At 35.5% G+C, this 17,473-nt stretch overlaps 1 protein-coding gene across 12 annotated transcripts in view; it reads right to left on the bottom strand.

Annotated features, from left to right (window-relative positions):
* Positions 1 to 17,473, bottom strand: part of BPTF (bromodomain PHD finger transcription factor) — a 60,026-nt gene that overhangs the window by 20,365 nt on the left and 22,188 nt on the right. For 5 of the 12 annotated variants that reach the window (XM_084298449.1, XM_084298447.1, XM_084298448.1 and 2 more), the window contains exons 5-20: positions 17,107 to 17,295; positions 14,283 to 14,453; positions 13,965 to 14,140; positions 12,382 to 12,737; positions 11,977 to 12,108; positions 11,250 to 11,379; positions 10,349 to 10,484; positions 9,002 to 9,217; positions 6,279 to 8,706; positions 5,201 to 5,325; positions 4,816 to 4,944; positions 4,382 to 4,532; positions 3,479 to 3,602; positions 1,884 to 2,136; positions 1,288 to 1,449; positions 186 to 334 (exon numbers count right to left, since the gene is read on the bottom strand). In XM_084298449.1, coding sequence (XP_084154575.1) covers positions 186 to 334; positions 1,288 to 1,449; positions 1,884 to 2,136; positions 3,479 to 3,602; positions 4,382 to 4,532; positions 4,816 to 4,944; positions 5,201 to 5,325; positions 6,279 to 8,706; positions 9,002 to 9,217; positions 10,349 to 10,484; positions 11,250 to 11,379; positions 11,977 to 12,108; positions 12,382 to 12,737; positions 13,965 to 14,140; positions 14,283 to 14,453; positions 17,107 to 17,295 — 5,027 coding nt within the window. The remainder of the gene's footprint in view (positions 1 to 185; positions 335 to 1,287; positions 1,450 to 1,883; positions 2,137 to 3,478; positions 3,603 to 4,381; positions 4,533 to 4,815; positions 4,945 to 5,200; positions 5,326 to 6,278; positions 8,707 to 9,001; positions 9,218 to 10,348; positions 10,485 to 11,249; positions 11,380 to 11,976; positions 12,109 to 12,381; positions 12,738 to 13,964; positions 14,141 to 14,282; positions 14,454 to 17,106; positions 17,296 to 17,473) is intronic. The other 7 variants (XM_084298457.1, XM_084298458.1, XM_084298454.1 and 4 more) reach the window with 6 other exon arrangements.

Raw genomic sequence — 17,473 nt, 5'->3', positions numbered from 1 at the left:
TTATTTCTGATTATTTCTAATTACTTTTCTTCACAAAAAAAAAGTTGAAATAATAATAATAATATATATATATGTTGAAAAGTGACCATAAGTAACTATATTACATATTAGTTATAACATCTGCCACTAACTTAAAATATACACATTCCAAATTGTTGTATTAAATAATCAGAAAGACATCTTACTTGTGAAGTACTTGTTGTTCCTAAAGTCCCTGTGGTATTTGGCCTAATTGTTACAGTTGCTGTCCTTGGCTGGAATGAAGTGAATGTTTGACTTGCACCTGTTGTTGATGGAATGATGCCCAATACCTTTTGCTGAACTTGAACAACACCTAAATAAAGTAAAATTGAGAATTCATTAGTAACATAATTGCCAGCAGAAGAAGTAAATACAACTCCAGGCAGGCATTCAGAAACCAGTCTCCAGGTTTCTAGAACACCTTTGAATCTTTTAACACTTCCTGGGAGAAGCTTTGTCACATTGTAAATGGAAGCAGCATTATACTTTCAGCTACATTTGAAGTTAAGCAACAGGTATTTTAGAAAAGATTAAGGAAAGAGTGAATCTTCATAAAGATCAGTTTGATGGTAACTGCAAACAAGTCCTTGCATGACATGGTGCCACAAAGTTAGTATTATACAACCATTAAGCAAAAGTTACAGTCTGATTCATTTAAAAAGGAGGAGACCAGTTTAAGCCTTTCACCTACAAGCTCATAGTGCCAAAGAAAATTGATATTGCTTTTTCTGTCACCTAAGAAACTTCAGTATAAAACTGGTAGCCTTCATGATTTCCTCAGACACTAAGGAGAATGGAGACAGAGAATCAAGCTTTTCTACTTAATATACATTCATAAAATCTCAAAATATGAAGCTCTCTTCCCAAGTCAAAAAGGAAAATGCTGATCTTAATTTGGAACCAAACTCTTGCTCATCAATGAAGAGCAGATGCAGGTATTAATAATTAAGAACAGCAGCGTGTTTTTTTTTTGAAAGTTATTTTGTTGGTAATATAATGTAGATAAAGAAAAAAACATGCTTCATTCCACATTCTAAAAATAGAGCTTCTAATTTTGTACTATGAAATGTAGAATAATTTACAGGCAAAATACTTGCATTTTTCCCCTAGACACACAAATATGCAGTACATGGGGAACAAGCTCTAGAAGCTCTTACATGATTTTTTCCCCCTTCAAGACAAAGTTTACTTCACTGGGAAAATAGTGTCAATGGAGAATTAAACAGCAAGCTGGAATACATTTCAATTCAGTTCCCTTTGCCCTACCTCCTTGAGTTGATGGCACATTGACGGCAACAATCTTGCTGTTTGCAGGGAGTGGCAGCTTAGTTATCACTTTCCCTGCCATCGTTACTGGACTGCCTGAGATCTGGAAGGTCTGCCCTGTGCTGGCAATGGTTGTGGCTGAAGTGGCAGCTGTGCTAGTGGCTATTGAGGTACACAGAACAGTCAATTTTAGAGCAGAAAAATTAGTCAAGAATATGACTATTTTCAAGTATGAAACAGCAAACTTCAGGATTATTTTTACAGTGTTTTCAAATGCATCATTCTTGCTTTTGTAAAGACTTTTTAGGAAACAGTACATTACAGAATAAAATGCTTTCGTCATCAATGGTTACTGGTAAAACAGCTGTCAGTCATGAGAAAGGTCAGAAATACAACTACCTAGCAAGTCTGAACAAAGAAAATTAGACAGGTATTATTTCAGAAGTGTCCTGCTGATATAGCAAGAGAGTTAAGAGCAAAGATGACACAAAATGCAGTAATGCTATATTCTGGAGATGTAGGTGTTGGATGTAGGTAGGATGTGTGCTGGAATTCATCCTAGTTACACGTTCTTTCCATGATGAACAGCTACTTACCTGTTGAAGACTGGCCTTGTTTAACCCAAGTAGCAAAAGTCTGATGGAAATTCTTGTTCTGTTGGAATGTTACTGTAGCTGGAGAACCCACTTTTGTAGTAAGTACTACTTTTGTTCCAGTGGGAACTGGGCCCGTTAAAGGGCCTACCACAACTTTCTGTGGAGTTGAGACAGTAGTTGCAGTACTGCTGGCTGTAGTGACTGTGGGGACCACGCCTGCTACAGGTATCTGCTTCTGCTGTTCCAGCCGTTTCTACAGAATTTAGAAAAAAATTAAATGAAGAATTTTCAGATTTTGAAAAAAAAAAAAAAAAAAAAAAAAAAAAAGGCTGTCTTGTCAGTACTGAAAAATAAAGGACCCTGGTAGGATTTTAGTTCAGGTTTAAAGGAGTGAAGAGTAAGCTCTTTGAACATCCCAAAGCATGACAAGCACACAGACTCCTTGACCTGCAGAACTACAACTCTGCTTAAAGTACACGACCAGAAATTTTCCTTTATAGCATCTTTAAAATCCTCAGTTTATGTTAATTTCCATACACATTTTAAAGAAAACATATTAATTAGCCACAGACTAATCCAAAAGGTTAAAAAAATAATCAAAAAGTATTTATCTAAACTTGGCTCTGACAGTGTGCATACAGCCTCTATGTACTTCCATAAGCAACACACCGTTAGAGTTCATTACTGGCACTCTCAAGTTCAGAGCTGCCTGTACTGAGATCCTGCCACAGCTGGAGAAAGAAAGGCTATCATTCTACTTCACCAAATGAAACATCGAGATTATAATTTTTAAAATTCTCTGTAAACTCAATTTGTAGCTTGCTTAAAAAAATCAGGTTTAAAATCCTTCACCTCATCCAGCAACATTCTGTGCTGTAATTGTCAAAAAGGTACTTTGAATTTAGAGAGCCACATTACAGAGGGGCAGTATCAGTCAGGTCTATTACAATGCCAACTATTTAATTACATTAAGATAGGGAAGAACATTATATTAATTTAAATTTTGGTGATTAATTATCAGTACATTGAGGTTGTTATTGTGAATCGGAAAAACTCATTCACTAGTAATGTATTTGGTTAGGGAAGATGTAATGAAAACATGCAGGATGGAAAAAACAGTGCTCTACTTATACACACATGTAAATGTGCATATACATATGTGTAACTGAATTTTATAACAAATTCTTTGTGGGCTTCATTTGGCCAACTTTGGATAAGATAAAAATCGAAAGATTCATGTGATAAGAGCATGGAAATAAATTCAGTTGTATTCCCAAGTCAGCTATGTACCAAGACACCTTTCTATTAAACCACAAAACACAGTTGATCTTACCTGGAGACTAGTGTTTCCCAGATTTCTTATAAAATTGGGAAAAAAAATAGATTATTGTTTTTAAAGTGTTCTGTATTAGGTAGAAAAAAATGGGAATCTAATTATTAAACAAACGTTTGCCTTAATGTTGTTTCAAAATAATGAACGCATACAGGGGGAGCAGCACTGTTTGATGACTAAGAGAAGCTGGCTTCCCAGAACTTTGAGTTTCTAAAACTGAAAAATGGTGCAAGACAGGTGGGACTACCAATAGCTCCCCCACCTGCTGGGCAGCCAATCGTTGCTGTTTTAGTTGAGCCTCCAACTGGGCCTTGAATTCGCCTGCCTTCTTCTGTTCACTAACCTTAGCCTGTAGTTCAACTGCCTGTGCCTTTTCCTTCTCCACCCTGCCAAAGACACACAACCAAAAAGAAGAGTTAAGCCATCACAAAAAATCCATCCATCGACCTAGATTCATTTAGGAACATCTGTCACGTCTGAAGATCACTGAGAACTGGTCACAGTTTTAAAAGTATTTTGAAATAAGCTACTGAAAGTGCATACAACATTCCTGAAATACTCTGACGCAAAACTACTACAACACCTTACAAGAAGCTATTATCCAAAACTGGAATTCATAATTACATCTGAGACTGAAAATATGATCTATATGTCACCATTAATTTAAAACAATTCTTCTCAGGGGTCTCAAAGTTGTTTCAACACTTAAGTATGAAATATTGAAAATACTTTATTGACTTGAATATCCTCAGACTGAATTCACCTCTACTCAAAATACTTCTATACAATTTTATTTGTGTTATAGAAGTATTTAAACACACACTGTTTGAAGTCATGCGAAAAGCAGCCTAAAACCCTTCTTTCCATGCTTTATAATAATAGCCTTTTAGCAATACAACACTGATTACTTCATAAGACTGGAATAATTAATAAAAAATAGCTCTAACAAATCTAATATACCTGCATAAATTCAGTTTTAGTATTAGCAAATAATTGTTTTACAACTTTAACCTAACTAACATAACAAAAGGCACAGAAAAAAACGCAACACTCAGCTACAACCTGTAAAAGCTCATCTAGTTTGTGCTATCTAGTGGGAACTTTTATTTAACATACACAGAAAAATAAAAGCTTTTTTTTAAAAAAAAAGTTTGAGTTGGTTTACCTTTCAGCAAACGCCCTGATCTCCCATAATTCCAATTCCTCTTCTGCCACCCAACTTTCAATTATAACAGGGCCTGTTTGCTTGGGTGTTTCTGGCCGTTTTGGCCTTAGAGCACTTGATCGCAGTCCCTTCCTCTGGGGTGTTGGAGTTTCTTTAGAGAACAGTCAAAACACACACATTAAGCTCAATCATAAAACAAAACTGAAGCGTAAACCAAGATTTAGTATCTGTCTCATTTTAGAAACAGAAATGCCTTCCAGCTTCAGAGAGATCAAGTCAGTTTGTTACATGCATCATTTGCTTTACACAGGAGAATGAATAGTTCACGTCAAGCTATATTTGCTCCTATGATCATCTGAATTAACATAAAGGTCCAGTTACCTTAATTTCTGTAGGAGCTTATGGGGAGGGGAAAAATGTATAAACAAAGGTACCTTTTGGAGCTTCTGGCACACCAATGGGACAAATAATTTTTCTTATACAGTACTCTGACCGGATTCCATATGGGCCAACATCTCTTCGCTTGATTATTTCCGTTGTTGTAATTTCCGTTTCAGATGTTTCTACAAAAGATTAGTCCTAACACGTTAATAGCAGAAAACAAATAAAAGCTGAATCACCTATCAATCCAATACACTCAAGGTAAAGAAAGAACAACTACAGTGCAAACTGTTTGCTATTAAAATCTCTACCTATAGATCTATCAAGTGCCATAGCTAACATCAAACCTTTACAGAAAGGCTTGGAATGAAAGTAATAATCAAAATTAACAGCAAGAGCTGTTACATTAGGAAACACAGAAATTTAAAGAAAAGATACCTGTACGTGTAGTTCCTCCCCCAGGTGGAGCTTTTGCAGCCATATCATCCCATTTGAGACATGCCCACAGTAACCGCAACATAAGGCTCACTCCAGCCAATGATTTCACTGTTTGAAGTCGGTATCTAACAACAGAGCATTAATTAAAGTAAAAATGTGTTTAATAAACCTAACCAAACCAATGAGACAGGTCTTCTGTTCTACCTTTACTGAACAATATATACATTTTTAAAAAAATAATAGCAAAATTTATAACAGCTCCACTCTAGCCAACCATGCAAGAGGTTTTGATTTTATAACTCAAGGAAAAGTGCTCTTTGAAAATTCTAAGAAGGAAGTTCAGAATTAAAAGGCAGGTAAAGGGTTTGAACAACAACAACAAAAAAAAACAACACAGTATGGTTATCCAATCCTAGATATAAAACTTGTGTCACTTCACAAACCCCAAATTTATTATGGACAAGAGCATCAATACCTAAGCTTATTCAAATCAATCCAGAGTCTGAACAAAAAAATCTAATGAAAGTGAACCCCATTTAATTATGGCTATTTGAAGATTCAGTGGAAACAGTATTCTTTAAAATACTCCGTCAGCTTGATGGACGCAGGTAAAACAACGCTCCACTTCCACTCACTGCTATGAGAGTTTATGAACTGGAAATTTTCTGCCGCTTTCTTCTCATAGCTTCAAAGGGCACAATGAAATAACTGTTTGATACTAGAAGAGTATTACAGTAACAATGTTTTATAGTCTGCTGTGTGGCTTGGATATATGACATTTTCTAGAATAAAATGGGAAGCAAACCTGAAAAATGGAGCGCCACAGATACCTCACTGTTCTGGTACACAACTTAACTGGCCCGTAGATTTCTGTACGACTTTACCTACACTATCAACAAACTGAACTTGTCCTTGTAAAAATCTTCCCAACAGAAGTTTCTGGTGCCAAAACCAGATAAGGATTCTCTATTAGTGCTGGCTTTCCTAAACTATAATTTAACTATGTTTATTTTTGTGGAACAGGGCTGCTCAAGAACTTCTTTCAAAGCCAAAAAATTGAACATAACTAAATACATACCTCCAAGTGATCCCAAAAGTTGGTCTTGGGGATGGATATGGCCAGATATCCAAGGCAGGTTTTGCATTATAATTGAAATAGGGAACTTCTCTGATTCCTCCTCTTCTGGCCAGCTTTTTTAAGTCATCATTAGGTAAAACAAATATGCTTTTTTTACTGCTTTTGGTTACAAATTTTCTGTAAGATGGCAAGGCAGTTCCAGAACGAGTTTTTTTGGGTCTTGCAAATTTCATTAACTTCACTTTGTCTTTTGTAGAATACTCTTTGCTGACAGTCATGGAAGTCACCAATGTGCCTTCTGGGGTGGTCAGCGAGTCAGTTACTGTTGTTGTAATCACTGTTTTACTGTGCTCTTGTACAGAAATGACATCAACATTACTGTTTGTAGCTGGAGTGGTAAGCTTAGTTACAGTGGTGGTGGTAGTTACAGTGGATATGGCACAATTTTCTGTAGATGATACTACTGTTGTTTTCTCATCGTTAGATGCTAGGGTCTCTGCAACTTTAAAGACAGTCTTGGATTCTGTAGAAACAGTTGATGTTGTGGTAGTCACCTCAGTAATAACAGTTTTTGTTTTATTCTCTCCATTAACATTTTCCACTTTGTATGCCTGTAGACCGTTCTGATCAGCAAAGTCACTACTCAAACTAGATTCCTCACATGACGTTACAGGCGATGGAGCAACTTTCTTCTCCTCACTAAGTTCAGTTTCCATAGATTCTGTTTCACTACTCAGGTTATTTTCTTTACATAAAGTATTTGTCGGTGTGGAAGCAGCACCAATAAAGGCAGCTCTTTGAGGAGAAAGCTGTTTTTCTTCAGTTTTCTGCACATACTTCAGAACTTCATCTGATGGCTGAAGACTGTCTCCAGCTTCAAACTCAGGTGAATTCTGCAGAGATGACTTTGGGTCTATGGTATTTTTGTTAATTGTGTCCTCTGTCGTGATATCACCATTCATGAATGGTTTTATCGAAGATTCCCTAAACGGCAATGCTTTTATTTCATGCTCTTGAATTGATTTATTAATATTATTAATTTTTGGTTCAGTATCATCTCCTGCTGTAGCTTCACAGGTATCTTTAACTAAGCATTCATCATTTGATAGTACTTTAGCATCACTGTCTTTTCCATTCATTTGGAGTGCAGATTTATCTTTTTCTAAGTCCATTTCAGTTACATCATCTTTGTTATTCTTTTTGTCAGTAACATAATTTAGATTTGTTTGATCAAGGTATTTGTTTATGGCACTTGCCTCCACTTTCAGTTCTTGACCTTTCTTTTGACCATTAGCCTCTGTTAACTTAGAGCTCAGTAGTTCCTCATCAACTTCTGTCCTATCTGCATGTTCCAGAGTTTGACCTTCAAGGTTTCTTTCAGAATTCAGTTCTGTCTTAAGTGATTCTAAATCTTTACTCACCAATTTTTGGTGAAATCGGATCTTATTTTCAGATTTACTTTCAGTCTTTCTTGGAGTAACGTTTTCCCCTATTTCACCTTCTTGTAAGGATGTTGGTTCATAATGGCTTTTTATCATACAATTGTTTTCTGGATCTTTGCTCTGCTGTTCAGAATCCCCTTCTGAGTCTGTTTTTTCTAAAATGGCCAGAGCATCTTTTCTACAGCTGCTTTCAGTTATCACTGGCTCTGAGTTTTCACATTCACCCGGAGATACTCTGGCAATAGGTAGTTTTTGTTTCAAAGGTCTTTCATTTGTTTCCAGAGCATCCCATTTGACTTTACCATCTGCATTTGTTTGTTTCAAGCCATCCACAAAGGAAGTCTCACACTCTTTAAGAGCCTCTTGTCCTTGACATTTATCAGCAGTCCCAGGTTTGGAGTTGTTCTCTTTGCTATCACTCTGAACAGAGGACTCACCTTCAGAGGACTGAGGTGAGTCCTCATCCAGTAGCTGCCCTTCTCTTTTTGATAGCCTATTTGCTGAAGGCAAAGAAGGCTCATCTAGCTCACCAGTTTTTGTACAAGAGATGCTGCTGACTGGCAAGCTGTCCTGTCTTGTATCTTCAGTTTGGATTTTATCAGAAAGATAGGTTTGATTTTGGGAAGACATGTCAAATTGGCTTCCTTCTTTTACTTTTCTCATTTGTAGCTCATCTATTTTTTTCTGGGGACTTATAGATTGAATGCCTCCATTTTTAGCACTAGCCTCCAGTTTCATCCTTTCTAGACGTTGTTTTTCTTCCAGTGTAAACTGTTTTATTCGCCTCTCAAGTAGTCCATCTAATTTTGATGATTTTACTTTCCTTTTGTAGCAAGTCCTTAAATGAAAACCTTCGCTGACATTGATTATATCAAGCTTACAATGAGTATCCTCATCTTTTATCGGGGATTCAATTTTCACATCATCGATATCCATAGGTTCTTCCTTGATGACTTTATCATTTTCACCATCAATTTCTTTTTCCACTGTGAAGAATAATTCCAAATCAGTAAACTCCCCTAACAACGAGTACCAAAAGCATGTTCTTACATTAAGTACTAAGAATTAAATGCACCTTTTAGCACATTAATACATTTCAAGAAATGGGAATGAACACTCTAGATATTTCTACAAGGGATAATTATCACTTAATTGAGACATTTTAGATGTCTGGACAAAATCTGTTACACAGTTTTTTAATAGTTATTTATGAGGTCATACGCTTTTACACATACAGTGTTGCAACGAATAACTAGTTTTGTAACAATTTATGTATATCACCTTTGTCTTTTGCATGATCTGAGTTTTCAGAATTTGTATCAGTTTCTACTTTTTCTTCACCTGACTTTTCTTCTTTGACTTTCTCCAAGGTTTCTGAAGCATCTGCTTTCTCCTTTGCTTGCAGATCATGAGAATCCTTCGTTCTATCTTTCTCCGCTTTTACCCTTGTTGACCCTTTTCGTTTATCCAAGTTGCATTTTTCATCTTCATTTTTTGCTATTAACAGATTAATTAAATGGTTTCAGTTATTCAGAAAAAAACAATCCCCTGCTACATTTTAATGTATTTTGGTTTACCACTTAAATCATTTGCACATTACTGAAATTCAGAAATACAGTGCAGTATATAATTGTAACATCACAGATTAAGCTTACTGCAATATTGAATTAAAAATACCCAAAAGTCCATCAGGGATAAAATACTTTGTTTCCACTATTGTTTCAGGAATTCATGTTCAGCTTTTCTGAAACAACTTTTCCAGGAAATTAAATATCACTTTCTGAAAAAAACAGCCTAATAAAAGCATTCATTCATACGCTGAAAATTCACAAATGGTTTTCAATAATTTTGATTTCTACAGATAAACTGAGAATGAATACTAGTATTCAAGCGATTTGATGCTTAGCACTGCAGTGTCCATTAACTTCAACCGAGAAAGAAAAATAAATCTAATTTAACAATCACACAGGTAACACAAAAAGCAGCAGCATCTATTTTGTGTTTGACCCATTTAGAAACTACATGGGAAGTTTTACTTCAGCATGTGATAAAAGAAGTTTTGATATATAACGTAACGAGGACCACCATTTTCTGAAACGTAAAAGGAAACTCAAGAATTACAAATAAGACTTCAGCAGTTCAGGATGCATTCTAGAAGTTAACTGTGCAACACACCTATTGATCCCAAGGTTTTATTTTAAAAGAAATAAGGTGTTTTGAACTTGCTAGAAAAAATCATTTTTCCCCCCTTATAACACTGTTATGTACAGACAAAATTGGTTAATAGTATTATGTCAATGTAGAAAAAGAGATGAATATGTGCACCACTGTTTTAGATATTTTTTGCATGTGATTATCTACATATTTATCTAATTTACATAAATCTAAAGGTGTACAATATTACACACAACTTCCTAACTGAAACAACTTAATGTAGCTAAAAAATTGTCTCTGACAACTGAACCAACTATACTGACAATAATGAGTAGAGATCCATGAAAGCTTCTCTGGAACACTACCTGGAACAAAGTCTACACAAGAAACATTACACACATGTAATTAACTGCAAAAGCAACAAACGGTAGTATGTTAGTAATTTAAAAGATTCTAAGTGATGCAGACACTTACTTGGTAGCAACTTTCTGTAATTTGCATTGGTATTTCCAGGCAGCTTGGGCATAAACCTATGGACATGTGTTTTACTGATCCAGCTCCAACCACCATATCCTGTTACTCTATACTCCTCTCCTTTCTGTTTCCAAACCTGTTAAACATTTTTAAAACATTAGTTTTAATGGTGCTATTTGCTGTTAATTTATGCATTAATTTAAAAACATCAGATGTATTTGGGTTTTTAACCTTCTAATTTTCTTACTTTCTCAAGCAAACTGAAGTTTGTCAATATGCTATCTACATTATTTATCGTATCATGTATCATTATGTATCATATATCATATTTCAATATGTATCTGCCAATAATCTGCCAATTCTACCACAGCAACAGCAAAATCATATTTTCTTCATTTAACAGTAAGCAGATATTTACCTAAAAGCTGAAAGATTATATAACTTTTTGAATCAACCGGTATGTTTATTACAGCAAATAAATTTAGAGCGAAGAACCACTACAACAAAAGTATTTACCATCTCCTGTAGAAGATATGTTTACCATATAAATGGATTTCTATTTATATAACCTTCTGAAGTAAAGGTAGCTGGTTTGGGGGGCAGGGTGAGGAGGGAAGTGCTGGAAACAGACACATAGACAAGATTCCAATATCCATCTAAAACTCTTCCATTAGGAAGGAGTGCATTTTGCAGATAATCATCTGCCAAATCAGGAAGTGTAGCTAAGACAGCAATGAATCTCAAACTTTGCTCAGGCCAAGACTGTGTGCTTTAGTATGTGGGCATGGTTCCTACTCCAATGACAGGGAGTAATGCACTAATTGACATTTATGTAAGTCCAAGAAAATAGAAAAAAAATAAGAAATTGACAGTTTGGTCTTCATGCAAAATAAAACCTTACCTGATGTTTGACAGGGAATGTGTATTTCACCCATGTAGCTTGCTGCATTGTTTCTTCTTCTTCTTGTTTTCTCTCTTTTTTTTTCACTTTTTCTTTTTCTTCTCTTTCTATTGCTGTCATTCTGCGTAATCTAATAAACACAGATGTAAGTACTTTTAAATATATTTAAGCACAGGATCTTGTAAACAAATATAAGAAGTCAAACAACAGTAAACACTCCTCCTTGAATATTTTCGAATATCTGAAGTTAAGAGGTAAGTCTAGTATCAGCTTATATGCATTAATTGCAATGTGAACACTACTTTTTTTGGCTATTTCGATAAGGCAGACAGCTGCCTGCAACCGTATCTACATCAAAAAGTTAATTTATTCTTTTACAGAGCAATGAAAAACGAAAGACAGACTCTACCAAACTCAGTGTGTTGAAAGTTGTTTTTCTAGTCTTCCAAAGTGCTACCACTTGGAGACTAGCTCAGAAAGAAAACAAACTTGCTTTGCAGCAGCAGGGACACTACTGAAATCTTTTCATGTATTTTCAGTTTTTCTGCTTGAGAAAAAACACTATTTTTAAGTGCTGAATACAACAGACTGAAATTGAATGTAATCCATACAGGTATAGAAAAACTAGTAACTGTAAAACAGTGAAGTTCTCATACTCAAAATATATATATGTATAATGTATATGAGATATACGTATATATAAAAAAATATTTTCATAATTTTTTACCTAGTGTGTCCCAAGGATTCCCGCCAGATCGGCAGCATGACAACTGGTTTAATTGCGCATTCCAATATAGCCAGAGCTAGTGCAAATTCTCTAGGTTTGCTGCACATCTGAACAGCCTTAATCCAGTTAGACCTAAATTGGAAAAAAGATAACCTGAAATATATACATGTACTAATATAGCATACTATGTTAATGAGATATAATGGGATAAAATCTCCTATATTCTAATACTTCACTCAGATGTGCAATTCTTTTAGTCATTCATCACAGCACACAAACACATTATATTTTAATCTACTGAAGCATGGCGCTTGGAAACCACCAATTTCAAAAAGCAAAGACCACTGCTCGTTAATGCTATTAGCAAAAATACAAGAGAATATATTTTTTCATTTATTAATTTACCTGTGGGAAGCCCAGTTAGGGTGAAGGAATGATGCCGGGATATTGTTTTCTAGCTGGATAATAGTTAGCCTCAAAGTGGATATGGTAAGAACTTTGGACCCATGTACAGACCCATTCCATTTGAACTCTCCAGCTGGAGTCAGACAGAATTTATGCGAGAGATGTCGTCTCTTGTCATGGTCCTCCCTGTGCTGGTGCTTGTTCAATGCAAATGAATTCGTGGCATACTGATTATGATAAACACGATACTTCCCCTCTTGCCCTAATTTGAAATAGTTGTTGATATTTCCTTTCATCACAATTTCCTTCTTTGCATTCATTCGGGAGACTTCACCTTGAGAGTTGACCACCAGAACCTTGTTAAAGAAGGAAACATTTGGGACCTTTTAAAATCATTCTGTTTGATTACTCACAGTATAAGGTCTCAACTGCCTATACGTAAAGTTCATAAGAATATCTTGCATTAGTTTACAGAAGCAAATAACTTTTAACCAATATGTTAAATATAAGTAAATATAAGTTCATCACAGACTGCATATAGAACTATGAAGATCAACTTCAACAATTACAAAAAAAGCCACACAGGCTCTTCAGGAGGTCAAACAGGAACCTGTTTGGCTGCTCTGAATTGTCTATTGAGGGAGATGGCTTTGGGAAAATAGCCTCACTAAACTGAAGTAAACTAAAGTGTCTGTGAAACACCTCCTGGGTAAGTCACGGAATTCCTACACCTAGCTAAGCCAACAAGTATTTCCGAATTTGAAAACACGGCATGGATAACACCACTGTTCTAGCTACTCATAAAGGAGTTCCAAATCAGAGATGTTTGTGATCAGATAGGCTCACAAACACACTTGTGTTAACTTATAATGATAACCAGCTAACAAAAATAAAATTAATACACCAAACAATGACAACAAACAAGTGCAGCTAATGCGTAACATTCAAACATTCCATTTCTGAAGAAACTGAGCTATCTCATAACACAAACCTACAGCCACACTGAAGATTTATACCAAATGACAGTCATCTGAGAACTTTCACTTTAGTCTGCATCTAGAAGTGCTACAATTTTGCAATGATTGTTTTTAAATCAACATAATCTGCCAGTACAGACTTGTGGTAAACTGGAAACTTGGCTATTACCCAGGTATTCAAACAATAATCAAATACAAAACACTAGTAAGTTACATTTTTGGCACATCAGTTCTGAAAGACCTGAAGAACAAAAGTGGGAAAAAACATATATAACTTACTGCTGGCTATACAGTAAACAATTCCTTAACTTATGACCGGTGTATTAAAGGAGAGTATGCACACTGGTCACTGGTGTATCATCGTATAGATTTAGAATGCAAGAACAAAGGAAAAGGGGAAAAAAGCTTCTGATACAACACTTTAAGCATTTGCTGATTTATTATTTTGACTTTTTTTTTTTAAATGACCTTTACAGTCTGCCAAAATCACTTTTAAAAAGTTTAAATACTTTTTTATTAAAAAAACAAAACAAAACAAAAAACAACGATGATTGGTTTTCTGTTACACTTCTACTACTACTTTGGATTTTCCTTAAGTATACAAACCTCTCTGCCTTCTTTATATAACTTATTTGCTTCGTGTGCTGCAGCAGCAACCTGTTGGCTTTTCATCTGGCTCAACTTGCTATCTGGATTTCGTAATCTTGTGAGCATTCGCGTCGAACCTGGCGTGCCTTTTCCTGTGCCTGGAGAATCACTTCTTTCACCATTAGACTTATCTCCTACCCAGGAAAAATAAAAAAGCGTTTAAAACAAACCTAAAAACTAAAAGTTTTCTGTTGAATTATGGAAATTATAAAGTAAAAAGATGCATAACATGAAAATAAGAGATCAAGCATGTTTTTTTTTTTTTTGCCTCTTTACCTATGTCATCTGAAGTCTGGGATCCCCCCTCTGCATTTTCAGCATCATCAGGCATCTTAACGGAGTCATTATGCACAGAGCTGAGCTCACTGCTGTTGCTGTTCTCAACATCTGCCTGTAGAGCTGCAGCAGACGCACTGCTGTTGCTGGGGATCATCTGACCAGTTTCTTCTACAAAAGAACAACTTCATTTTTAGTTTTCCTTTAAAAATTATAGATGCAAATTTCATTTTATATTTTGGATGAAAAATTTAAGTCAGATGAACATCTTTTGCTAGACTGGAAAGAAATACCCATAAAATATAAATTCCCTTCAGAGCACTGAATCCATAAAGATATTTTATCTTTTTGTTCTGTTTCAAGCAGTTTCAACTTTTACAGCTCTGAAGAACTGAAATCTGTATTTGGATGAATGAATTTGAAATACAAAGTGTATTTTTTTTTCCCCTATAGATGCACACACTGTGAGCCCTCTACTGAGACTTTGTTTTGCTTTTAAGATGCAGATTTTATGAAATTTGGTCTTCCTGCAGCTTCTTTGATTCTCTCTTGATTGTATCATGCATTAACTGTTCCTCAAACCATGACCTTTTCCCTTCCCCATCTATCTTCCACTGACTTTGATCATCTCAGCACATTAATGCTGAGGAATTCTGATTTCCTTTCCATCGGCAACACTCTATATCTAAACTCTTCTACAAACTTAAAATATCAGCTTTTCTTACAACCTGCTAGGTCTAGATAGTGCTTCAAGCTCAGTAAGACAAATGCATTCTCAGTCCTCAGCTGTCCTTGTTACCGTCTTTCTGGACAGCTGTGGATGTTACTGCCACCTCACCTGTCAACACAGCATACTGCCCGAGCACAGTCTTTCAACCAAACCATCAGTGAATTGCAGCTATCTAGAAATACCACTCTCTTCCCTGTAAGAAGGCACCACCCTTTCCAACAGCAGTATCTTCTGAATTTTGTGCAAAGACACTGCTTAGATGTTCAAAAACAAACAAACAAACAAAAAAAAAAAAAAAAAAAAAAAAAACCAAGTTTTTTCTGTTTTTAGACCTCTTTCAAAACATCAAGGATTCTGTTATCTTTAAAAGAAAACAGACCAAAAACTTCCCTCTGTGAAACGTTCTTTTTTCTAAGAATCATTCTCTGATTCTTAGAAGATCCTGTACCTAAACACAACTTGATTTCTGGCTCTTCCCAAAAGGTGACTGACATTATTTGGTCTATTTCCCTTTTTAGTAAGAGAAAAATGTAACCGTTTGGTGCCTGTTGTTTGGAGGAGAAAGGAAGCATCCAAACTAGACCCAAAAATAAAAGATTAATACCGACGTTACATTTAACAAGGATTGCGATAGATATTTTTGTTTAGGTTTGCAGTTTAATCTTATTTTCCTCTCTTTGGGGCTGGCTGCTTTACTGATACTGGTTCAGTATCTCTCCCTTCCTCTGAGATAAGAGTCTCAGACTGAACTTTTCGTAAAAGGAACACAAATATCACTATAAATGTAGTAAATTAGACCTGAGGAACAACCCCCTTCACAAAAGACACATGCATGCTTTCCTACAGGCAAAGCCCACTAATTTAAAACTGGGTTAGCAGCTTTGGAAGGAGAAAAGTAACAGCAGAAGTATAATAAAGAAACACCTTTGCAAAAAGTGATTTTTTTAAAAGGAAGCATGAACCCATATATGTGTCTGGAACAAAGTTGTAGGATACAAATATTCTCCACTAAATCTCTATCAATTATTTAAAACTTTAAAATGGAATAAAAATGAGTACAGGCAGAAGTATGTGATCAAATGTCTGAAGTATATGCTTTTAGTCCATGCAGTAGCACATTTTCTGTATTTAAAAAGCACACTAAAAGGCTCCCAGATTATGGTTTCATCTTAACTTTCATTTTCCCCTTCTATGAAAAGTATTTATTACAAAGTTGAGACGCATCCATATCTACAAGTTTAAGAAGTGAAATCTGTACCTGAACAGAGAACTACTTCTGTAGGAGAGAAAACATTTACTACCAGTTTTTCAAACATCACACAGTGGCTACATTACAATTCGATTATTTTTGTACTTGCAACAACTGAAAAGATGAGTATAAAATTCTGCTCATTTTAATGGTAATCAGCTGTTTAGAGTAACTTTTGGTTACGTAGTAAAGCCTGTAACATAACATCATTCTAAAATAATACTGTGATAATTTACATTACACCAAATCAAGTCCCATTCATTCCTAAAGAGTTTTTTTCTTTAAATACAGTGTATTATCACTTTACAATCACTGACATGGCAGAAGAAAACACTGTAAAACACAAGAGCCTCTATGCATACAATTCTGAAATCTGTTTAAAATCCCCAGCAAGCTTGACAATTTTATCTTGAGATCTCAGTGCGATGGTTTACTTATGTGAGTGAAAATACTTTGTTAGTAATTTATACAGTAAATGAGAGGTTAAAATAAGAGTCAGCAGCAAATTAGAATTTGAAATAAATTTTGATAGGATGCTAACAACCATTATGGATCACTGTGCAAAAATAAAATATAGAGAAAATAGAACATAAAAAGCTTAGCCACAGTCATCTTTGGAAGGCATGGAAACAAATGCTGATGTCATGGAGGGCCACAAATTTCCAGCACTAGTTGCAAGAAAATTAACTTTGAAATGTTAATGACAACGTAGCAGTAAAGGATGGCACTGCAAGCAAACAGCATGAGTGATATTCGCTGTGAATGGTTTTAGTGAACAAACCAGATAGGAAAAACTGAACAGATTACCCAAATTACAGAGGCATTGGTAACAGTGCCTTCTGTACCTGAGAGTTCCTGAGGGAGCTCTGATGCCACCTTCTTCTCTGCCATGTTGTTGCTATCAAGGGTTTCTGACTGACACCCCATTGCGTTCTTCCCTTCAGAGCAACTAGTCTCTCCTGCAGAAGGATTTGTGTTGTTGTCGTCAGTGCTTGATGTCACAGAGTTACTTTTATCCCCAACGACTGTTGCCTCTATAGTAAAACGCACAACAAAACTTTAGGGATATTCTTTATTATGTTTTAGGACGTCATTTGGGGTAACCCATAGAAAGCAACTTCAGTAAATTTGTCTGTTTGATACTGCTGAGCTTTTTTTTTTCCTCTCCCCCCTGTATGCTAAAGTCTTGTCTAACACTCAAATTACTTAATT

The sequence above is a fragment of the Netta rufina genome, assembly GCF_964035555.1.
Source record: "Netta rufina genome assembly, chromosome: 19".
NCBI classification, from domain to species: domain Eukaryota; kingdom Metazoa; phylum Chordata; class Aves; order Anseriformes; family Anatidae; genus Netta; species Netta rufina.
Note: the sequence above shows the minus strand (reverse complement) of the source record. Positions and strands in the feature narration are given on the sequence as shown.